Source organism: Phalacrocorax carbo, chromosome 1, assembly GCF_963921805.1.
Source record: "Phalacrocorax carbo chromosome 1, bPhaCar2.1, whole genome shotgun sequence".
In the NCBI taxonomy this organism is placed as follows: Eukaryota; Metazoa; Chordata; class Aves; order Suliformes; family Phalacrocoracidae; genus Phalacrocorax; species Phalacrocorax carbo.
This window is the reverse complement of record NC_087513.1, coordinates 86,233,529-86,258,161: the sequence shown is the minus strand read 5'-3', so window position 1 is coordinate 86,258,161 and position 24,633 is coordinate 86,233,529. Positions and strand designations below refer to the sequence as shown.

At 47.2% G+C, this 24,633-nt stretch overlaps 1 protein-coding gene across 20 annotated transcripts; it reads right to left on the bottom strand.

Annotated features, from left to right (window-relative positions):
• Positions 1-426: 426 nt before the first annotated feature.
• Positions 427-23,504, bottom strand: ZNF384 (zinc finger protein 384). 20 transcript variants are annotated; one of them, XM_064464618.1, is made up of 11 exons: positions 23,393-23,502; positions 22,549-22,597; positions 21,433-21,580; positions 18,673-18,739; positions 18,280-18,520; positions 17,635-17,947; positions 5,361-5,585; positions 4,537-4,719; positions 3,632-3,710; positions 2,591-2,749; positions 427-2,428 (listed from the first exon to the last, which is right to left on the bottom strand). In XM_064464618.1, exons 3-11 carry the CDS (start codon positions 21,483-21,485, stop codon positions 2,153-2,155), a joined length of 1,596 nt encoding a protein of 531 aa, XP_064320688.1. In that variant the 5' UTR covers positions 21,486-21,580; positions 22,549-22,597; positions 23,393-23,502; the 3' UTR covers positions 427-2,152. The 20 variants fall into 20 exon arrangements, 19 of the variants coding, with proteins under 19 accessions (XP_064320688.1, XP_064320741.1, XP_064320759.1 ...); XM_064464671.1 differs by lacking the exon at positions 23,393-23,502 and adding an exon at positions 23,158-23,320 and having other exon boundaries at positions 21,433-21,622; XM_064464689.1 differs by lacking the exon at positions 23,393-23,502 and adding an exon at positions 23,158-23,320.
• Between the last annotated feature and the right edge of the window lie 1,129 nt (positions 23,505-24,633).

Below are 24,633 nucleotides of genomic sequence, written 5' to 3'. Positions count from 1 at the left end.
GTCCCAGTGCCTCAAAATCAATTTTGTCAGCACATACTTCAAATACACATTAATTCTTGGGGCTCAATACAGGATAAATGGGTTGAAATGTCACCTGTGAAATTCAGGAGTCAGATCAGACAGCTTCTTCTAGCCTAACCTATGGATCTACAGAACACTCCAACTGTCTGCAGCCAACCCTGGTGACTAAATGCAGAGAAAAAGGCTTCTGCCACAGGCTCCACAGGTGCAGAGCACGGAGGGCAGAGCTCCTTGCTTTCCTTGTGTGAACCGCAAGGCTGCCCAAAGGCAGAGATGTGTTACCCTCGCGTCCACCCGCACAGTCACTCGAGACTCACAGCAGCAAGATGGTCATGCAGTGCTCTGGTGCAGGGGGAAGGAACACACATCACAGGGGCAGGGTGCTTGCAGCAGCACCTTCAAGGAGCCTTTTACACCATTTATTTCTATACAAGGTGGTTAAAAAAAAAAAAGAAGCCCCTATTGGTTGTTCATACAGAAGTCTGGGATTCTATAGGCTTTGGGTGGGCAATTGATTTTAAATCCCAACAACACATGCTTTTTCCCTTGCCTTCTCATTCTCTTCCGAGTCAGCCTCCATGATCCAAAGAAACTAACAAGTGACACACAAGACTAGTAGTCATGTGGACCAATAAAAAACAAAAGGGAAGGAGAATTGAAGACGAAGAGAAAGGGAAAAACAAACAAAGATTGAAAATAAAAATTCGCCAGGATAATGCGTTTTATAAACACAGAGATAGAAACAGTTACAGCAAGGACAGAGCGGGCCAGGGGTGGGGAATAGATATTTATATATATATATATATAAATTCAAGGGGCCTTCAGTTTATTCTTGTTGGCTCCCCCTTCTCATTAGATTGGTCTCTCTGTGGGGATCTTCATCCCCTTCTCTCCACTGTCCACCTTTTGGGGATTCTCTCCCATGACCAGGGTCCAGAAGAGGCCACCACTGCCATGTGAGTCCAGCCCGTCTTGGCAAGAGGGAGCCTGGGAGAGTGCTCTGACGGGAGGTGTGCAGGAGAAGCTAGCCTTTCCCTGCCTCCTGCTGGCTCCTTGAAAAGACTGGTCTATTTCTCCTCCTCCTTCCCTTTCGGACACTGGGGGCAGGACAGCCATGTGAGAGTCAGAACTGCTGTCTTTACGCCTTTCAGGATAGGGAGTAGAGAGAAGGGTGACGATTATTTTGGCAGTCTCTTACCCTCCCTCCAGTTGCTTTTTGGTTTGTTGTTGATGCCTGCAGGCTTTTCTGAGGAGGTGGGGGGGAAGCAGGAGGGAGAGGAGGAGGAGTACAAGCTGCTAGGACACCATCCACAATGGGCAGGAAGAGCAATGAGCAGGAACCCACATTCCTACAGGGCCTTGGCCATCGTGCTGCTCCAACAGCTGGGAGAGAGAGGCAGCAGCCAGTTCAGACAGACTCCTCTCTTTTGCTCTCCACCAGAAGAGGAGAAAGAGTGCAATACTCTACAGCCCTCAGGCAGTGTAGGCACCTGTCCAGCCCAGTGAACATTCCTCACCTCTCCCGGGGCACTGGTCTCACCTTCCACTGGGGAGAAGGTTTCTCCCATCCAGTCCTTGGGGCAGGGCAAGCGACCCCTCCTCCCTTTCACAAGCAGGAGGGACAGGAATGGATATTTCTCTCTTAGACACTCAAGGAAATCCTCAAAGAACCCCATCCAGCTGTGAACCCTGCCACATTCTTCTGTGGCCTGCTGAAAACATGTGTCCGAGCCCCTGTATGTACAAGGACTGTCTCTCCATCCCATCCACCATGCATGTCTCAACACGTACCCCCTTCATACGCATCCTACAGTGAGAGAGAAGGCAAAATGGGGGCCTTTCTTTGGGTTTGAAAGGAGGGGGTCTTGCATGAGGAAGTGATCCCAGCACAGGAAAGGGGCTCTTGCACAAGGAAGCATCCTCCTACCAGGCAGGCTGTTGCACAGAAGGAGCACCCCCTTGAGGCAGGCTGTTGTTCAAGGGGCTGCCATGAACAGGGTTACACGGCCAGAAGAGGCTGTTGCAGGAGGAGAGGCCGGAGACTGTTGCACAAGGAGGGCCACTGCACAGGCAGTGCCCCTGGGCGCAGGCTATGCACAAGAGGCTTTCTGCTCCCTGGGTTGAGGTCTCTCTAGGAGCTGGAGAGGTGCTCCACTTGGATGGTGCTGGTGGTGACAGTGAGGCAGATGTCCTTGTGATGCTCTGAAGTCTTGTAAGGAGTCAGGTCAAAGGAACACTGGGGGGGAGGGTTGGGTTGGTTAGTGTCTCCAGAAGGGCCCCCTGCTGCCCCTCCACCCTGCGGCTGGAAGTGCTGCTGCTGCTGCGAGGCCTGGGCTTGTGCCTGAACCACCTGCTGCTGTGGGTCAGGGATGTTGTGTTTCCGCATGTGCTTCATCAGGTACGTCTCCTGCAATGGGAAGAATGGCATGAGGAGGGGAAAACGTTCACAAAAGCCAAAGCCAACGGGGAGGGATGCGACAGCTCGGGGACTGCTCCCATTGAATCTGGAGGAGTTACTCCCTGGGAACCATGTCCACTTCTGCTATCCCCCACGGCAGCAAACACTCACCGAGGTGTAGGCCCGGCTGCAGATGGAGCAGGTGTAGACCTTGGCATGTTTCACCGTGTGTGTAGCCAGGTGTACCTCCAATGAGGCAGCATCCGTGTACGCACGGTGGCAGTTGTGGCACTTGAAAGGTTTGTCTTTGTTGTGCTGCCGTCTGTGGGACTGTGGTGCGGCAGCGGCGTGGAGAAAAGAGAAAGCAAGCACAGGGAAGGAAGCAAGTATTAGTACTGAAGAGGGTCTCACCTCTGACACCCGCTTCCAGACATGCCCCAAGCTCCCTAGGCCCCTGCCTGCTGAGGGAGGTATACCTGGCTCCTAGCATGAGACAGAGCTTCTCCCTCCAACCCACCACATCTTCCTCGCAGATGCCCTTTTATCTCAGGCATACTAGCCATTTGAAGAGCAGAGTCTCCTAACTTTCCACAACCCCCATCTTCTCAGTCTCCAACACAACTCTTTCCCAGTCTTTTCCTTTTCTCTCCTCCTCTGCCTCACTACACATTTGCTCCCCACATCTGTCACTGCCCTTCAGGGCAGGATCTGCATTAACTGCTCGAAGGCATTTAGACCCCATTACCATTTGGCACACCCTACAGTTCCCCTCCTCCAGGATACTGCAGCAGGACACACCACCTCTGCTTCCCTCAGTCCCTACTCTTATGCCCTCTATTTAATTGTAAAACAAACAAAAAACCCAATCAGATACCCAGATTTTATTCTGTGTGATATTTAGCAAAAGTCTTGCCCCAGCTAAATTAGAAAACTCTGCAGAACAGATGGGAGGAATTTTACCAAGGCCTCACCGCTTTCAAATCAAGTTTACAATTTTACAGGATGTGACTGTTTATGTGACTTCTTTGGGTCACTAGTGCTACAAAAGCCAGGAATCTCTTCCCCGCCCAGGGCTTTAATGGCTTTTCTGTATTTTTTCACTCTCCTCCCAGCTGCCCCAATTTCTCCATCTCCTCCACCACAAGCAAGTAGCTTCTCCCACTTGACAGCTGCCATTGCCCGCTGGTGAGCAGGACAAGCCAAGCCCCTTACCTGCAGGTTGGAAAGCTGGGTGAAAGCCTTTTCACACCCAGGGTGAGCGCATTTGTAGGGTCGATCCCCGGTGTGGATACTGTTGAGGAGGAAGAGCACAAACAGGAGGCAGTGAGCAGGCAGGCAGGGCAGAATGCCAGGGCCTGATGCTGTGATCAGATCTCACAGCCACTCAGGAGAGCAGGGAAGGGGAGGATGTTGCCTCCAGATGCTGTTCTATCTGGACAAAGAGAGCTCTGCCCAGCTCCTGTATCCAGCTAGAAGTTAGAGAAGATAGCCAGTCAAGCAGAAGTCAGAGAGTGACTAGGACTGAGGAGCAAGAGCTTAGGAATGCCTGCCCAGCTCAGCATGTGGGCCACCTGAAAATGGGTTGGGGAGGGGTCTTGGAGGTCCAGGCTCCCTGCTCCAAGCTCAGGAGTCCCATCTGACCAAGAGGAGTCTGTTCTCTCACTTCCACAGCACCAAGAAAGCAGCTTTGTTCCTTCTCAGGATAGACCTTCCAACACTTATTTTTACATTATCAGGTTGAGATCACCTAAAGTGTTCATCTGTCCCTGTCCCCCTGCAATGCCAGGAGAAGCTTCCACACACTCAGTCCAACCCCCATGGTGCCAGGCTGGAATCCCCTACGCCAATGCCTCTCTCTCTATCGCTCTCTCTCTGTGCCCCCCACGGTGCAAGACCAAGGATCCCCAGGGACAGAACGTGCCCACCTCAGCCCTGACGCGGTCAGTGTCTCCTGCGCAGCCTCCACTCCGTCCACTCTGGTGGGTCACCTCCTTCTGAGGGTGCAGCCGGCCGCATTCCCCGCCCGCCCCCCGCATGCTTGGCGCGCGTGCTCCACAGGTGCATGCCGGCAGCGCGGGGGGGCCAGGGCCAGGCCCCCAGCCTCCTCTGGCCCTTACCGTGTGTGCTGCTGCAGGTGGGAGAGCTGGCGGAAGGCCTTCTGGCAGTAGCGGCAGGTGTAGGGCTTGGCCCCCGAGTGGATGCGGAGGTGCTGGGCCAGGTAGGATGTGTTGGCGAAGCTCTTGGAGCAGTGAGGACACTTGTGCGGCTTGACAATCGCCGTGTGGAGCTTGGAGTGGATCCTGCCGAAGAGGAGGAGGAGCAGCAGCAGTTGGACACGACCGCCATCTGGCTAGTGCTGATGGAATGAGGGCACAAAGGGGGTGGGACAGCACCACGCTATCTGCTACACAGAGGAACTCCAAACACGGCATGAGCTCGCTTGGTCTCAAACTGTGCTCCCCTTGGATTCAAGAGACCATGGTCTGTCTGCACCGGGGGAGGATCCAGAGAGAGGAACTATAGAGTTTGGACTGAGGGGCATTGGCAGAGCTGTGTGTGGGAAGCCTATGGCTGAAATAGCAGGGGGGCCGCAAGCCTGGATTGAGACGTTTGGCAGAACTACACTGGGGTGACAGGGAACAGTCCTCCTACACCCACTCTACCCTACTCACAACGAACCCTACCTTCTGTCAAAAAGCATCACTCCAGATGCCCCTTAGAGTGAGCAGCGCTAACCTCTGTGCATACCCAGCCCTGCACAGCAAGTGACAAGTCTCCTGTGTCAGATACCACTACCGCTGGTTTGTCATGTATAAGACCTGACCAGCCTGCGGAAAACAGCAAGGTCTCCCCAGGCACTTGCCCACTGAGGGTGCTCACAGCATGCTGGGATGACGGCAACATGCAATGCGGAGGGCCCCCAGCCTCCTCTGGCCCTTACCGTGTGTGCTGCTGCAGGTGGGAGAGCTGGCGGAAGGCCTTCTGGCAGTAGCTGCACGTGTAGGGCTTGGCCCCTGAGTGGATGCGAATGTGCTGGGCCAGGTAGGAGCTGTTGGCGAAGCTCTTGGAGCAGTGAGGACACTTATGTGGCTTTGTCTCCGTGTGGGACTTGGAGTGGATCTGCATCTCCGACTTGGAGTAGAAGGTCAGCGAACACATCCGGCACCTGGGTCCGGGGCGAGGGGAAGAGACAGTGTCACATGGGGGCAAGCCCCAATATGTATCAACTCTAACTGGACAGAGTCTTCCACAGTGAGTGAAGAAGGGATGTTTTCTTGCTATGTGGTTCTGGGGAGGTTTCACCCGGGACACTGTGCTCGGCTGCAAGTACTCCAGTCCCAGGGGGACAAACTTAAGCTAGGAACTGGCAGAAGAGACCAAACAAAACTTTGCAGCCAGACAAGTACAAGTCTTGGATGAATCAAAGTAGTTAAATTATTAGGCTTACAAGGGAGACAGGGCAGCACTTTGGAAATTTTCCGACAGCAATCTGAAGGGGACAGGAATAATAATTCCCAGACAAAACCCACTTTGTTCATCTATGATTTATTTTGGTCAAAAAAAGCTTGGAAAACCTGGAAATCCCACCTTTAGGTTCATCTTCATAATAAAAGATAATTCCATGTACTGCAAAGTCTGCAAAAGCAGTTATGACCAAACCCACTTAACTCTGTTCCCATTTTCTGAGAAGACACTCAAGTATTTAGAATACAAAATGCTGAGAGTAACAGTGCTGCTTTCCTAGTGGGTCTCTCAAAAATACTCTGGATATCAAATGTGGTATTTCACCGGTCTAATGGGTTTTTCATCATTTCTACCTTACTGATGTGATGCAAAACGTTTTATCTAGGGGTTTGGACCCATCTGCTCCCATAATGATCAGAAACGTATTTGGTAACATACAGACTCTTTGAACACGAAGAAGCAGTTGGCATCTATCTGCTATGGATACTGCTGTTAAAAACTGTTCCTCCATCATGACACAAGGCTGTTAAGAGAAGCTTGCACTGTTATACAATTCAAGATGGTAAAAGCTTTTGTAGTTGATAATTTGACAGAGAGATAGACGCTGCATCCAAGTTACTGGACTTTTTTTTCTTCCCTCTAAATGTGTGCCAACCAAGGGGCAGAGTTAAGGTTTCTCTGAATGTAGTTTTTCCATATGCAGACTTTTCGATTAACAAGACAAAACTGAACCTGCACTTGGAACTTCCAGGGTCACATTTGAGAGAAAAAAATGCCACCCAGAAGAAGTCTGGCTAACATGAATTCAGCTTTCACAGCAGGTTGTCAAGTTTTTGTCTGGGAATTTCCTCAAGTTTTACAAGTGTTTACAAAATTGCTCAGTGACAAAATTCTCTGCAGGTATTACAAGCCAGAGAGTTGATCCTGCTCTTCCCCATATCCATCTTCTCCTAGGAGGATACTTCATTACATCTACTATTATGGCTGTTTATACTGGAGCCAGGAGCTTTATGAAGTGTGCAGTCTGATTAGCATTATGTAATGTAGGCAATATTTATCCAGCACCTACCTTAACTTCCACAGGGCCTTCCAAGCCACAGCTTGATTTTAAGCCATTTAACCAGAAGCCATGACTCCCTAGCAAGCACTATCACACACCTGCCATAACGTTTTTTCCTGTCCAATGTTTTCTTTTACATTCATTATTATCTCTAACAGTTGTTCCCACATTTCCTACCTTCATCTTTCTCTTAATCTGCTTTAATTGCAAACCCTAACAGAACATGCAAGCTAAATACATCCTTACATAACCCCCCCCTCACACACACCCTTCCCCCCCCCCCCCCATCCCTTCTGGAATCATCAAAAAAGCAATTTGTGTGTTTATCCCTAGGTCTATTAGAGATACAAGGCGTAAAAAAGAACATCAGAATCATCTTTTTTAAGAAGTAGCTCTTGGTTTATAAGCCAAAACTATCTCCAAACATGTGTGCAGTTTTTTCCAGACTTTCAGAAATGTTTGAAGCTAGACTTGAATACGGCGTATGCATTTTGCAGCTATCAAGTCACACCTACAGGATGAGGATTGTATCCTTGAAAGCAGCAACGCTAGAAAGAACTTAGAGGTGAATACTGAACTGAAAAATACCTCTGAGTTGCCAAGTCCAGTTCCCTGCTAATGCAAGCAATTACAGCATAATCCCATGCATGACTTTTATCAAGCTCATTCTCAGCAGATGCTTACTTCCATTACTCTCAGCTGAACTCTGTTCCGCAACATCAGCCCTCTGATAAAGAACCATTCAATTGAGAACAAACTCCCAGTGCAACACTGTGCTAATACGGGTAACCAAAACAAAGGGGAATAGCAGGTATCATTTTTGTAAACAGGAGTGGTGCGACTGTTCTTGCAACAGCATGTCTAATTCTGAAGTCCACATAGTCAACAATTACTAAAAAACCTCACAAAAGTTCAGCAAACTTAAATAATGGCATGTGGAAAACCCACCTCACAGTAAAGAATCACTGAGTCCAGCCTATCTAGGTTTGGAGAAAAGCTTAAAAGATAGAATTATATCGGTATTGACCAAGCAATGTCGGGAGAAAAATATCAATTACTAGGGGCTTGTTTTATGAGCAAAGAAAAGTAAGAAACAGTAACTGACAGTAGAAGTTAAAAAATCCAAGATGAAATAGGATTTTTCCAACCATGACAGTAATGCATCTTTGGAACAATGCTTGGAGGCTACAGTATGGTCTCAGTCACTTGGCCCCTACAATCAGTATTTTGAGGATCCAGCTACCTTTCTGAAATACCTTTCTAGAAGTTTTGCTCTAGTTTAAATACAATGCTGGACACTACTCTCTTCTGTGCTGTAAACATGACTATATATTTTAGAGTCTATTCTGTTCTGAAAAATTAATGAACTTTACTATGTCATCAAGTCTAAGTAGTCCCATGCATTATATCTGTGGTGCCATAAAGCCATCTACTTTATTTTCCATAATTTCTGTGCATCCTTTCCTTTACTTACTTGCTTTGTCAGGAATCTGCCTTCAGATCAGAAATTCCCTAGAATAAACTTTAATGAAGAGAAACAGACTGAATGTCTTTTTCCATTTTAAAAATAAAATTATTAAGAAGGCATTTCAAAACCTCTCTGGCACTTGCATAAAAATGGAAGATAAATCTGACTGTTAGCAAAAACAGCCCCCAAAAGCAAACCCCTCTCATCTGAATTTAGCAGCTATCGACATTCCAGTATTGTTCTTCAAACATTTTAAAAAAAAGTCTTGCAAGGACTCATTTTTCAATCGTCTAACTAGCATCAGTCCTGAGAGGACAAGAATGTTATGTAGCATTAACAAATTCATGAGCTTTATGAGTTAAAAAAAAGCCCTGGAATATAGCAGAAAGCTGCATTTCAGACAGTTTTGTATTGTGTGGTATCAGGCATTTTCAAGGGAACAAATGATCCATTTAATTAAGGGCTTTGCATTCTGCCTCAGACAACATCAAATATTAAAGGGGAAGATGCAATCAGCCCTCTAGTGGGCAAATATGGATTAAAAAAATGTCAAATTTATATGAATATTGAGAATACTGCATCTGACGCTAGCAGCATTTCAGTATCCTACTTCAGTGAAATTCTCCTGGCTAGTGAGAGGAAAAGTTGGGAATGCTCCTTGCTAAGCATGAACAAAACACTGTATGAAATAATGGACTTTTTTTTCCCCTCAGTTTAATATGCATTTTTGATCTTTTCTCCCCACTGTGCTTCTGAAGTACCACTGCTTCCACTTTGTTCTTTCTGAGAACAAATAACAGAAATGACTGCAGCATTCCCATTGACAGTGTGACACAACATCCCTACAGCTGCTTGTTATGGCTCTGCAAATTTAGACAGCCTAGAACATATTCTTAATAACACAGAGGTGTATCTCTTCCTATAAAGTTAATTTAGAACCCGGCCATATGCCAGAGATCAAAAGTAACCCCTTTCAAAGTTTATAATCCTTTATTTCCCTGCAGATTCCCAATAAAAAGAAAGTGAGATGTTCAGATAATGTTCATGTTAGACAGAAACACCCTTAAAAATCATGAAATGTCAGTAAAAGGTGGATGTACAATTCTAATTCTGCTCCCACATGAAAGTCATCATGATGAGTCATAAACAAAATGATGCTTATAGCAACTAGACTACAACCCTGTGCCACACAGTGCCATATTTTTTTTCTGCTTTTCATGGAATGTTCCGCCTCATTCATCAGATGCTGTTATGAGATAAAATACCATCTGAAACACCAGCTCATAGTAAAATTTGCCTAGCATGGATTAACAGCATTTTTCAATCAAGTGCTTAATTAATCAGTATCACAGTTGTGAAAACTATGTAAGCTTTTACATGGCTTTGAGAATTCAAATTCCTAGTATCTACTGAGATTAGTCTTAAAGTTAATTGAGCCCTTGCTCCTTCTGTTAGCCTACAAATACAAGTTAGAGCACAAGTTTAAAAAAAAAAATAATCAGGATGGTCTGAAGTTAAACTAGATGATAAGAGTAAGTTTAGGCTGTCAGAGTCAGCAGTTCATTTAGCAAGGAAGGAAACATACTGCCTTTGCAATGCAGAGTTAATGAAGTAACTAATGCAAGCATAGCATAATAATGGATGCACAGTTCATGATAAATGCTAATTTAACCCTTGCATTCCCTGACGTTTTTAAAGCTGAAGTTAAACATTTTCTTGCTAATATTTTGTAAGAAGCAGGGGAAAGGAGACAAAACTAACATCCAAGATACACATCTAGAAAACTCGAATAAGACCGCAATAAAGCCATCGAGTATGAAGATGCCAAATGAAAACATAGGAATTGTACCTCTGCTTCCTTCCACACTTCTACACCCAGCATCAACTCCTATTCAAAGTTAACATTATGCTTCCATTTACCAGTTTACACTTCTGGCACACATACTATCAAATATATCAGCTACACTTGGAGATCTTAGTCAACTTATTTCCACAGTCCTTCAGTCACTTGGTGGCTTGATAAGGCTCCAGAAAAGTGACACTCTCCTGGCAAGGCAGCAAGTGTTTTTAAGTGCTGTCCCCATATAGCACTTTTCCAATTCTCAGATTTAAGGGCATTCCTGCATTTTGTCAATTTTTCCAAATGATCTTTTAAAAATACCAGACCCAGAATTTTGTGTATTTCAGCATGCTTCACAAGTTGTCTCTCTTCTTTAAACGACTCGCAGCATTTATGCTTTCAACAATTGCATTCACCCTCTTCCCACAGCCTCGCTCTGGGAGCTCACATGATGTCACTTAATTCCTAAAAGTCTTTTTCACAGTCATTGCTTTCCAGGATACTGTTTCCCCATATTCCTTATCTTCAGATCAAACACATTCAGTAGTATCCAACAGGACACTTCTGTCTGATATTGTTTTCCACTGTGTCCAAACACCTAGGTCTCAATCCCTGACTGCTGGGGAAGTCACACACTATTACCCAAAAGGCTGTGTCTTCCATTGCACTGTATTAAAATACATTTTGCTTGAACAGTTCCAATTTAACAACCACATAAATCTTCCCTATTTTTTTTTTTAGCTATCCACCAGCATTGCTTCTATCTGTAAATTATCAGCCATGACTTTGTGTTGACCTCCAAATTATCGAACAACATCAGGCCTAAGACCTTGTCTACCAATTTTTGAAGTCAGTCACCATTAGCAAAAAGACCAGCAAAACAGTAAAACATATCAAGGGGTTTCCTAGTATAGTGATAACATGCAAAAGCTAAAATGAAAAGAATACAAAAGGCCCAAGAGAAAGCACTAGCAAATTTAAAACGCCAGAATTAAGGTCATCTATGTCGCCATAATTTGGCTCCGCAATGCAGGTGCGTTCTGATACAGCCTTATTGACTGTTTCCACAGAACTGTATCCTTATTATGTTGCACATCCAGTTACTTAGCAAGCAAGTGTTCAGGTTTTTTTTTGTCACCACTCTGTGTACAGCCTCAAACCTCATCGACCCAATACAATTCCAACCTCATGAAGCAGAATCACTCATCTGTTGTACCCACCGCAGAAGTATCAGTGCTCCATAAGCACTCATCTATGCCCACAATGTCCCTTTTTTATTTTCTCTAAGGGAAGGGAGTGAAACACAGTAAGACAGACTCACCCACTAATTCCGAGTGGCCAAACTGATACTTGTGACCATTTTTTTTTCCTTTAAAGGAAAACTCATATTATACATATTCAAATCACAGCTTCTACAGATTTCTACGCTACAGCTATGAGATGCAATGCTTCTACAAAGCAAAACAGAGTCTGACATGTAACAGAGGACTATTCAATGATACTTGAGAAGAGATTACGGTTTTGGGAACACTAAACGTTAATCATTTCAGGATAATTGTCTATGGCCATTTCTAGCCTGAAGACTAGACCTAACTCATATTTCCACATGCTTCAGGGCAAGATTATCTGCAGGCCTGAACCACATGGCTGTAGGATGCCATAGCAAATCTGTAGCAGAGGCAAGCATAACCTACAATTTTTCAGACTAGTGGTCAAATACCTTCCCCAAATAATCTTCTCAATTCTGCAAACCCATGTAATTTTTTTTTTTGTTTTAAAAACACTCCTTTCAGGTTCTCTACGTAAACATGCAGGACTCTGACAGGCCATCATGTACACAATGACTATAATGACATATCAAGGATAGTATCAAAATGCATTGACTCAATAGGGTCAAATTAAGGTGTGATCAGATAGAATGTGCAACAGAATAGTTTTGAAGTTCTCTCTCTCCTGTTGAAATTGTAACTCCCTCCCTCATTCCCTTGCACACACTCATTCCATTGACAGGCAAGTAACACGTGCTCAAATTAAAACTCATGACTGCAGAACCTTTACTGTTAATTCCTTCTGCTTGGCACTATGATGAACTGAGACCACACACACATATACGCACAGCTACAACATCTCAGCAGAAGAGAGAGAAATTACCACAACGCAAGTTTTTACCTTATTATATCCTGAGGCATGCGGCAGGTCTTAATTCTGGCATTTTCTAACCTCCAAGCACAGTATTCATGTACAAAGCAAAGCTTATGTGTACAAACTGTGTGTGTATATATGGATGTGCGTGTGTACCTGTACTCCTTACAGTTTTGAGATCATAAGCCAATTTCAACCAGATCTGGAAAAGGGGTAAGGATCTTAAAGTCACCACAAGTCTCAGAAATATACAGCTGGGGAAAGAAGAGATACCCTCTTGGAGCCCCTGCTGAGGGAAAGGCTAGTAAGCTCACCCTTGATTAGACATCAGAGAATCCACACAGGGGAGAGCTGCTGGAAACCAGGCTTCATTAGTTCCGCTGCTCACGGAACTACTTGTTAAAAAAAGCAAACAGAAATTCCAACATGTGGCATCATACTGACACCCACGTTGGTCATCAGCAATCTTAAAAGCCGCTCACAGACCTCTGCCACTGCAGCTACGATAGTAAGTGACAGCAGTGGTAGTTTTGTCACTTTTTTCTAGCCTTAGAGGGGGGATGAGGTTCTTTGCCAGAGGAGGTCACATTCTTGTGCTGATCTGAGAGACACGGCAAAACTTAGGAATATTGCGTTGAATATTTCTAGGCTTTGGAGGGAATGTGGTCAAACTTTCTACCTGACACTTCAAACCTAATTCCCCCTTTGCCCCTAATTCCCCCTCTAGTCTGTTGCAGTCCCCTCTCTCCTGCCCGAAGACCCATGCCCAAGCTCTTTACCCAGATGCCCCAGCCTCCTTATCCTCTACTGCAGTGGCTCTTCCCTATTCCATTCTCCCAGTTACCCAACATCTGCCTCCTCTTCCCCATGCTTCTATTTTCTGTCCACATCCCATGCTCTTGTCCCCATCTGTTCTGCTAATTCTACGTATCTCCTGATTTTCCAGCCCCTGGCAGATCTGCCTCTTTCTTCTTCCCTCAATCTTGGTCCTTCATAGCTCATCTCTGTGCCTCCTCTCCCTTGCAAATAGACACATCCTGTGCTGAATTCCCTAGTTTGTAGGCTCTAGTCTCTTCTCTCTCCTCCTCTTTGATTCCCATCTCTGCTCTACCAAGTTTCCAGACTTTCTGGACAAAATCAGCTCCAGGCCCTGCCCATATCTCATTCTTATCCATACTACATTTGAACCAAGCAGCATTTTCTTACACCTTGCCTTTGTGCCCATCAGAGAGGGGAGGTTACTGTCAACACTGGGCACAAAAGACTCCCTTCTGAAGCAGAAGGAGCAGTTGTGACTGAAGGAAAAGTGTGTTTGGCCCTTCAGCACCAGTCTAGAAGATGCTTATTGCTGCAGAGAGAATACACATGTAGTCCAACCTCATACAGAAACTGAGAGAGGTTAGAGATTATTTAGCTCTCCTGTGGAGACAGTCTGGTCCGTGCCTGGAGTCATGCAAGCCTCAAGAGACATCGAAGAGGATAAAATCTTCACATATTTCAACTACCAAACTATAAATCATCTTAGAGCATGCTTGACAGACTTTTTCCAAGCTTACAACTTGGCCAAATGTGACCGTATTTTCAGAGACACATGTAGCTTACAAAAGCCTAGCCAACTTCAAATCTATTCAAAACCATGGGAAGTTCATCAAACAGCAATGCTAAACCCAGTACAGGGAAGGAAAAAGGCTTAAAATGAGACATGTCTGAGAACATACCCACTTGCTGTATTCAAACCACTGGCTCCCCTTGAGTCCCCAATTTCCTCACTAAAGGGGGCCTCCATCCAGCCTCTTTGCACTCTACAGCTCAACTCTGCTTCTTGCTAAGCCTTCTAAGGCTTCTGTGCACTTTTTCACCCTAGACTTAACTCAGAAGCTTCCTATGTCTTTCAGCTGCTTATTGCCTCCCAACCCCCCTGCTGTTCCCACAACCTAGTGAAAGCAGGGAAACTCAGAACTAGTGGTGGGGAACAGAGACCTTGTTAGTTACAGTATGATGTATGATGCAAGGCCCTTCTCAAGCCTACGACTTTTCTGTTGGTGTCCTAGGCTTCAAAGCACAGCTTGCAAAACCATTCCAGGCTATAAACAGGTATACATCCTAGGCCGTACAAACAATACTGGAACCATGCAACACCTATAAAGAGCTCTCTTCCTTTTGCAACAAAGAAACTATTTAGAGAACTGTTTGTCAGAGAGAAAAAACCGATGACCTGGCCCAGATAGGCTCAACCGCTTCATCAGCCTCGTTCACTGATCACATCATACCACGAACTTGTAGAAGTGCACAGGTACGGGCACCAAAACAGTACTAAGAAACAATACTACTGTTTCCAGGACCTCTGCTCGCTCCCTCTTCCTCAGCACCTTTTGAAGTACTGAGAAGAAGCCACGTGCTTCACACTGCCAACATCTTACTAGAAAATCTCTTGATGCCGATCTCATTTTCCACAGAAAAGATAAATTATACAAAGGTCTCAGGGAAGATTAACAAAGAGCTTACAATGAATCCAGACAAGACTGAAGTGTCATTACTCATAATGGAAAACACCTCACAGGACTGAGTTAGATGCTGTCCCCTGCAGGTGCAAGCATTCTTCTAATGGCACAAAGCAAAACACTAAGGACTCTGCAGACTGATCCTAAGGCTAGATGTCCAAGATCTGCAAACACCACCATCATTAGCAAAAGCCTCACACCTTTTCTTACAAAGAAAAACCTAGTCAAAGATTCTTGCATCACTTTCACAGCAGACTACTAATTCACTTCTAGAGATGATACAGCCACAAAACAGCTGCCGTCTGCTGGAGCAGGAATCTCTACATTCAAGTAGAGAATGGGATGAGTTACAAGTATCGCCTTTGTCCTCCAATTCCTTCCAAGACTGCCTTGCTGTGCTGCCCATTCAAGGCTTTATTCTGTTTTCACCAATACACTAGGAGTCAGGAATTAGAGAAATCAGCCACATTCCCAGGCACTCAGGACAAGAGAGCTCACAGAGCTCAAAAAAACCCTTAAAACAAAAAAATAATTAAATTTGACAAAATCACCCCAGGCTTTAGGATTTAGGTATTGAAAAAAAATGTAATATTGATCAATATAGTACAACTCTTATCAGGCATCTGACTAGATTGTCCTCAGTGTATCATCATAAGAATCAGTGAAATCACACAAATGTAGACATACGAATACCACAAGCAACTCCTCCTCAAGCCTCAGAAGGGAGCAGGACTAGATGAACCTCACCCAGTCTTAATTTAGCTAAGATATGTCTGCATGCTGTAGTAATGGGAACTAGCGTACAGAAGGAATCCAGGAGTCCTCAGTGTTTTAACTTGCAAGTCTATACTTATGTATATTATGGAGAAACAATTTTACTGTATTTCACAAAGGTTTTCTCTCCCACAGCTCCAAGAGAAGATTGCATTTTCCTTTATTTTTTCAACAATTATTTTTATTTCCAAAGTATCAGCCAAAGAGAAGATCCCAAGGAGGGCAGAAGTACTCCTTGGTGGTCTGTAATAAATCTCAGTTTAGCTATCTTGCACCCTAGCTCTGCTCAGAGGAAGGCCTGCTTGGGATGGAGGCTGGAGGAAGAGGCAGAGATATCACACTCAAATTAAACGTGAAGACAGGAAATCTTCCTGATTACATGTTCCTACATATAAACTAATTCGGGTTTTGCCTGCAGAGTCTTTTTCATGAGCTGTTACACAGACTATGCGTGTTCATAAAGTTTCTGCTGAGTCACTCCACCTGGTCTTGGGCATTTTTTTCCAAACTTACAAGTAAACAAGGAGCTATAATTAAAGCCTTGGTTCAGCTTTAATTCTAGTGTTCACTGCCAATTGTGTCCCCTGTAAATACATATTTAACAACCTAATTAGCAACCCAGACTGTAAGCAGCTTGAGTAGTGTGGAATTGTGGCTAAGGCCCAAAATAAATGGTGAGATTACAAATAGCAAGCTACCTAACACTCCCACCCCTCTTCACCATACGCTGATTATATTTTCAAAGTGGAAGAACTGGGACATTAAGTAAGAGAACAAAAAGGCTGATCCGAGCTCTGGTTTTGTACCCATTTAACTGTATTGATTTAAAAATGTAAACTTTTTAAAAATGCTATAGTTAAAAATGAAACAGTGCCTGGGGCAGATGCACTGACTCTGTGCCTTCCTATTATTATTACTTAATTCCAAGAACATAACTAAATCTGTAAAAAAACCCAAACAAACAAGAGGGTCTAGGATGGTTGAAGGGAAACTGTTTGAGACAGGATCATAGGCAGATAGTAGTGAGAAGAGCTAGGGACCCTCTCCTATTTTTGTTTTCATCTGGATACTACATTGCCTCTTAACTGATCTTAATCATCTCCCAGAAACACTTATCAGTACATCACCCATACGTGCTCCTGCCTCCCAACTAAGACAGACCATCACATTTCCTCCCTTGCACTTGCCTGTTCTGTCCAGTTCCCACCTTTTCTAAAACACCCACATTCCTTATACTCTGGTTTAAGTATTCCCTCCTAGTTAATCTCTCCCTTTCCCACCACTCACTTGTAAACTCAAGCCACATCCCTCCAAGCTCAGAAACCCAACCTTAGGGCTCAGAACTCTCCTCCCTCTTAACTGATACCCTTAGGGCTCAGAAACACCCTTATACCAAATTCAGAAATACATTTTTTCCTCTCTTTTGTTGGGAATGCTGAAACAGGGGGAGATCACAAGGGGCAATGAACACAGGAGCAGGCACTGTCACCACAGTTCACATCCTGCTCTGTGCGCCTCCAGTTTGTAGTCTTTACACTGGACAAACTGGAGTCCTAATTTTGGGCACCCAGGTAGGCTCTCACTAGGGCTCTCACCTACACCAGAAGTGCTCCAGTTGCACCAGATAGTACTGCATTCTGCAATACACCAGCCATACTACCTGGCTGTGGCATCAAGGATACAACTCAGACTCCTCAGTCATTAACTAACGTAGTAGCATTAACACCTGAATATTCAGGAGAAATCAAGGTTGTCCACTAAGGAGATCCTTAGTTTTGGGTCAACCCACCAGCTCGCAAACCATTCCTGATTAGAGAGAAAACGCAACTCTTTCTGCAGCAGAAAGATTCTCTACTCTACAGGGAAAAGGCAGAGATCTCTTCTCCCCCATGTAACCCTCTGAAGGGTTAAAAACACCCCCATCCCCATGCAATGTTATGTTCAAGGTTTAATCCCACTTCCCACCTGTATGTCTTGCCATCCTTGTGCTGGTCCTCATCATCCTCATTTGACAGCACAAAGGGGTCGCTCATCTCTGGCAGCCCCGACTCCTGTAATCGTTTCTTCTTCCGGCCCCGGGGTGGTTTGGGGGCAACTCCCCCGCCACCCCCACCACCTTCGGAGAGGGTGGTTGTCCCTTTCTTGGACAGGTCAGGAACGACCTGGGAGCCAGGGGGTAACGCAGAGACAATCATGGGAGCTGAGATGGGAAAGGTTTGGGCAGAGGAGGCTGTGGTCACCAGGGAACCTGATGGGGAAGTTATCACCAGACCAGGACCTGCAAAGAAGGAAAGATGGAGGAAGTCAGTTATTACTGCTCTAATTACATCCAACCTCCTCATCCCACAGAACTGAGCTTTATACACCTACTTTTGACTACAGCCCAAACAAAGGAGTAGCCTACACATTCCCAGTCTCCACTGCCAGAAGTCAAACTTCCATAAAGAGGGTGGATGTATGGCGTGCCTGGAGATTCACAGTGAAACCATGCCAAGGCATCATCAGTAAGGCTAGAAATAATCTACAGCCTGAAAAGGATTCTCCAGAACCCTCTGCCCTCTCATCCCCAAGTCTCTTTCATATGTCGCCAAAGTCTTTGGAGTCCCCTACCTGCTGTCATGAGTCCAGCAGACTGCACTGGTACCACGGTGATGTTCTGAGTCACAGGGGCTTGGCTGTGTGGTGTCAGCTGCTCTGGCTTGGTGTCTGAGTCCATGGAGATACCAGTGGGTAGTGCCACAGAGGTGGGTACTGTCAGCAAGGCAGGGTAGTGGGGGGGAGCCAGGCTGCAGCCCTTCTCTGTGGGCAATAGCTGCTCCTTCATCTTGTTAATAAACATGGTGTTCTCAATCTAAATAGGTGGGGAGAACAGCTTTTAGAATACCCTGGCACAGCTTCTCCCAGCAGTTGGCTGAGCAAGAAATGCAACTGAAACACTTGTCATGCATGAACTTCTAACAGGAAGCAAGACCAGCATAATATGTTGGAAGACAAAGATCTTACCTGTCCCGAGACGGTGGGCACTGCTGGCCAGAAGTACGGGGAGGAGTTGAAATGAGATTCTTCCATCCTAGCTGGGCACAGGGGGGAAGAGGAAGGGGGAAGGAAAGAGAAATGGAGGAGAAGGCAGACAGACACACACACACACAAAAAGAACATTAAACCCAAAGAGACTCCAACATGGAACTGACTCAGTCTAATGCTGTGTCAGTTCCTTAATCTTCCCTTTCTTACTTGAGCAACTTGTCCCCACTTTTGGGCTATCTGCTCTTATCAAAAAATTATTTTCAGGGGAAAAGGGTGTCTGCTATTCCCACAGGCTTGGGTCCATCTCAAACGCCTCTTGCCCAATAGTCCTCCATGCCAGGACTGACTGACTGACTACAAACCCAGAACACCTCCAAAATTCCCCAATTATCATCCACCCAAGTGCATGGCATAAATGAAGTCTGTGCACCTGCAACCAGACAAATACAGCTGAAAACCATTTTTTACTGTCGCAGACAGTCTGACCCCACAGGTAGTGAAAATTTTGGACCCTGCCTGTCCCTCCGCCCCAGCTCAACACTAAAGACCCAGATGCAGCAAGGCAAGGGGACATTAGCATTGGTTACACAGGAAGAAAGACAGGCAGAAAGAGGGAAATAGACTAGCCCAAGATAACAGACAGCCACAGCAGACCAAGAAGTCAAACTTAGAGCTCCTAACTTCCTGCTGCCCACTGACCTGATTGCCCCAGTCCCACTCTCAGAAGAAACCCAGAAACATCACTCAATATTCCTGACAGACAAGATCCTCCTCTCTCATCCAATGAGACTAGGCAGCGGGAAAACAACCTGACTACCCTGCTCCTGAGATACCCTATTTCCAAGTGATACCATGTCACGACACTCTATTGCCCATTTCACTCCAGTCTTTGGGACAAGATTCAGTAGGATTTTGTCCCCAGTCAAGTGCCCACTGCTCCATTTCAAGTCTCTGTGCAGAGGACCAGTTCGACACCAAAAGATAGCCCTCCGAAGACAGAGGCATAATCTCTTTAGCAGCACCTGGCTGAAGAAGCTCTTTCCATTCTAATCCTTACATTCCTCTGTGTAATACCATTAGCAGACAAAGTTTGTTACACTTGTGAAAACACTATTCAAAAACTAAAGAAATTAACAAAAGAATATATCCTGAAGCAGAAGAGGCACCCATTCCTGAACAAATATGGCAAAACTGGTAGGTAAAACACGTGGTAAAAACTATGCTCAGAGAACATCTGGCAGAGCAAGCTGCTTAGAGAAAGCAAGCACTGGTAGGTTTCTTATGCAGCTACCTGCAGATTGTCCTGTCCTATTTCTGTTATGATGTGGCAGTAGTCTAATGAGTAAATATTGTTTCTGAATGGCCTACCTCAAACATCAGATAAGCTGAGGAGCATGCCCTGAGTAGCATGAAACACTTACTTTCCAGAAGTATATTAGGGCAGAATAAATACATGTGGAATTGCTGCGCGTGAGCCAAAATGCAAAGGTAATTTTCCTCTATGTAGAGAAGCAGTATTTAAATGAATCAAATTACCTGATAATTTTGTTTTTATGAATTGCTCACACAACAGCAAAGCCAAGTATTCCAGCCTCACTCACTCACTACAAATCAACCAATAAACACACTTAAGGATGAATTATTTACTTTGCAATGGTGGCATGCAGTCAGACTGCCAGCTGCCTGACTGAATTACTCTGGATTTACATTGCTGTGATTCAATCAGAATCTGATGGGGCAAGACTCTTACCTTCCTTCCTCTGCTTTCTTTTCTGAGCCAAATTAATTATTAAGTGCACTGCCCACAGCAAGGCCCTCTGTATGTAATGCTTAATTACATGACTTTTTTTCTTCCACAGGATGGACGCACGTGAAGAGATAATGCATTCTTGGCAATTGAGCACCACCTGAATCAAGAGGGGGTTTTTGTTTGGAATGTCATGTTCGGGTTTTTTTGGCTTTTGCTTGTTTGTTTGTTTTTGTTTTTAAAGTAAGCAAGCCCTTATTTGCTCAGCTTCCACATCAAAATAATCAAAGCGAACCTGATTCTATAAAAACATAAAGTCTCATAGTAATCAGATGCATTTTCCAAATAAACTTTGTAGTTGCCCAAGACTCCCCTGGATTCAACTGCAAACTTCAGGAGTTAAATAGAAAGGTGCCAATTTAAACAAAAATCTCACAACAGCTTTCTTATTTAAAGAGTACAAGGTATGAAAGGCAACTCCATTTCCAGATTTTAAAATGCAGCCTAGCACAGGCGAGGGCACTCAGTGGCTGCCAGTCTCCATCTAGTCCCCTACCAGAACTTCACATAGCACTTAACTTTTGTTTGCTCAGTTTACAAAGTGTGCAAGTCAAAATAAGGCTCCTACTGACTTTTAAAAGATGACTACCCTGTTTTCATTAAACTCTCTTAGAATCCACCTCCCCATACAAGAATCTTCATGCTTGAGTGGATATCAGGCCTCAAAACTTTTGGCTTGGAAGGCTGAAGTGCAATGAAGTTATAAGAATGTGGAGAAAAAGGAGAAACGGTATAAGAATTGAAGCTTTCATGCAATCTCACTAGCAAGCCAGTCTTCCAAAGGGAGAAAACAAAGATAAGATTCCTCCACCAAACTACTGCCCTGACATCCCCAGCTGTCCCTCCCCTACCCCGCTTTTAGGCTGAAGGACATTTTGAAAACATGCACCCCTGTTCACAGCCCCCACTTGAACGCTGCTCACACTTACTTTACCAGAACTCTGCACGTAACCCTTCCAATTGCTCTATAACTACCAGACATGGGCTGGAGCTTCAACCCTGTACCACAGCACGTTCCCAATGCAGTGCCTTCATCATCCCAGCTTCCACAAACAGGCCAGAGATGGGACCTTCTTCCTATTCACCAGACTAGTATCAGACAGATGTCAACGTACCCTCCTGATACAAACCAAAAACACCTTCTATGTACAGACCACAAAGGCACATACACCAAATAAACAACTGAGTGCACCAGAGAACTCACAAGGGACAAGGAATCTGGAGTTTAGATCTCAGAGTATGTCACAGAATCACATACTTAACATGCGGGACTTATACTTCTTTGCTGGTCATCACTTTAATCATAAACACACAGATAAAAGCATGCGCAAGTATACTGTGAGGTAGAGTCTGTGTTTCTGGAAGGCATAATCAAGGTTGGATATGCAGGTATTTAGAGGTTAACTTTTAATATGGGTTTCTTTATTCTCCAGATACCTAGCTTTTATTTTCTATTCGGTGTAGAGTTTTCACCTGACAAAAGGCCCCGGGTATGGCACTCAGGAATGATTTACAACATTGTTTTACATCTGCCCAAGATCTTTGTTCAGTAACAAGGAGTTTTTAGGCTTAATTGCTACAAAATACTAAGGATGCTGAAGGCCAAATGCAAAAATGCCTCCACCAAGCCCATAAGCACCACAAAGTTAAAGCACCACTACATCTTTAGAACAAGCACATCTGGATGCACATCAGGAATACCCCAAACATGCTGAACAAAGTCCCGAATCCCAAACCCACACACCAGAGCTAGAACAACTTTGGTGCCGCTCGCAGGCACGTGCATAGCCTCCACCCCGACTTAGCGAGCCTCTGCAGGAACAGGTGCCTGGCAGGGGACATACCCCGCACCTTAGCTCCCTCCAGGCAGTCAATCCCCTCTCCCACACCCCAGAACACGAGTGACTTCAAGCGCCCAACGCGGGGACCTGCGGCCCATCGCCACCCCCGTCCCTCTCCTCTCCTCCCCTCCCCCCCATCCCCAGGTGGGGCCGGAGGGAGCCCCCGGGGCGAGGGTCACTCACGCAGCTCCGGGAGCTCCTTACCCCTCTCACTCTCCCTCCTCTTGCATTTCTCCTCCTTCCAGGGCCGTCTCTGCAAACAAACCGCCAGGGTTACGGGGGCGCCCGGGGCCCCGCATGACAGCGGGCGGCGCAACGCGGGGCCCCTGGACCCGCCAGCCACGTCCAGCCCCCGGGGGAGCGGCCATGGGCGGGGGAGGGCGCTCCCCGCGGGGACCGGCCGGGATCGGGAGGGGGGCCCGGACCCACCTCCCCCCGCGGGGCCCCGCGCGCACACGGCGGCGGCGGCGGCAGAGGACGGGGCGCGCCGCCCGGTCGCCCCCCGCGGCGTGGAGCGGGGCGGGGCGGGCGAGGCGGGGCCGGCACGGAGCGCGGCTTCCTCGCGGCGGAGACCCCGAACGCGTTCTGCACCCGACACCGGGACGGAGGGACGGACGGACGGACGGGAGAGAGGGCGGGCGGGCGAACAGACAGACAGCCCTCCTCCGTTTCCGCTTCCGGATCGCTTCGGTGCCGGAAGTCCAGCTCCCCCGGGTCCCCCCGCACCCGCACCCGCCACCCGGCAGATTACCGGGCACCACCCCCCAGCGGCGACCCCGACCCTGGCTCCGGCGGTGGCAGCGGCCTCCTCACCGGAAAGAGGAGCGGCCAGTCGCTTCCGGATCAGGGGGCGGAGCGCGCCTCAGCTCTTCCGGGGCGCTGACCGGAGCGGAACAGCGTCATCGGCGGCTTCGCTTGAAAAAGAGGCGGAGCGGTGATGACCGCCGGCCCGCGGCAGGTTTCCCCTTAGTGGGGTTGTTAACGAGCGGCCGGGCCGGAAGCGGGAGCTGGGCGGCAACGGGGGGGGCAGAGGCGGGCGCGCGCTTACCGGAAGTGCGGCGCGCCGGCGCGCGGGGAACCCGGGCTGGAGGAAGGGCGGAAGTGGCTGTGCCGGTGGGGGCGGGCGCGCGGCGTCCCCGAGCCCGACCGCGAGACCGCTTCCGGCCGAGGCGGCCTTCCCGGCGTGACGTGCGCCGTGTGTGCACAAGCTGCCTTCATGAATATTCATGAGAGTTCATGAATAATTCGGACCGCCGCCTCCTTTACGGTCCCAGTCTCGGCCCGCGCCCACCGGCGTGAGGGCCTGCCCCCAGCAGGGCTTCCCACCCCACTGAGGTCGCCCTGTTGGCTGCTTCCGTGCCGAGCTGGCGGGAGGGCTCCGGCTTCGGCTCGGCTCGGCTTCCCTCCCTTCCGCTAGCCGGGCGGCTCGGCTGGCACCATGTCCGTCGGTCCGTTAGGGGGGAGCCGCTGGGTCAGCCGGGGCAGCTGGGCTGTTCCAGATGAGTTGACCCAAAGGCTCGCCGCCGCCGCCACCACCTGGGACGGTCCCTGCCGGCCCCCGAGCGTGTGCTGGCTCCAGCCCTTCCCTGGCCGAAGGCTGAACGCCTTGGTCACGCTAACCCAACAGAAAGGAATCGGAGCAAGCTCGTGTTCTGCCAGTTGACAAACTGGACTGCCTCGGTCCCGTAAGTGCTGTAGGGAACAGGAGGGCAAGGCCAGGTGTGGAGGGGAGCCAGGTAACCCTCCTTCCACATGCAAGCTGGTGGCTTGTATAACTGCACCCAAATACTTTTTTTAAATTTTATTTGTAACTATTCACAACTTGACCCCAGAGGGGTCTGCAACTTGCCTTCATTCTCACTGAGAATTGAATCTCACAGATTCAGCCCACCCAGGTTTTGGCTGGCAGTTCCCCACCATCTCCTGTGTGCTGGTACTGCCAGGTACGTTGGTGCGCAGCGTGGGGTGACTGCGCTCGAAGCAGCAGTCAGTCCCTTGAGCCTTGGGCATGGTGCAGGAGAAGACACGAGGATGTTCCTGGAGAAGATGACACAGGCACTCCACAAGATCACTAAGCCAGGCTGGCGCATCACCCTCACGCCAAATTGGAGTCACCTCACGAGGTCACCCAGCCAAGCTGGCTGATGCAGCTCTGCTCTTAGACTCTTAAAATTTTGGTGGAAAGAAACTTTTAGATATTGTCTAACTTCATTCCACTGCTTGTAGCGGGGCTAACTTTGGCACTGGGCACACCTCCCAAGTCAGGTTAGGTTGCCTTCCTCACCTGTG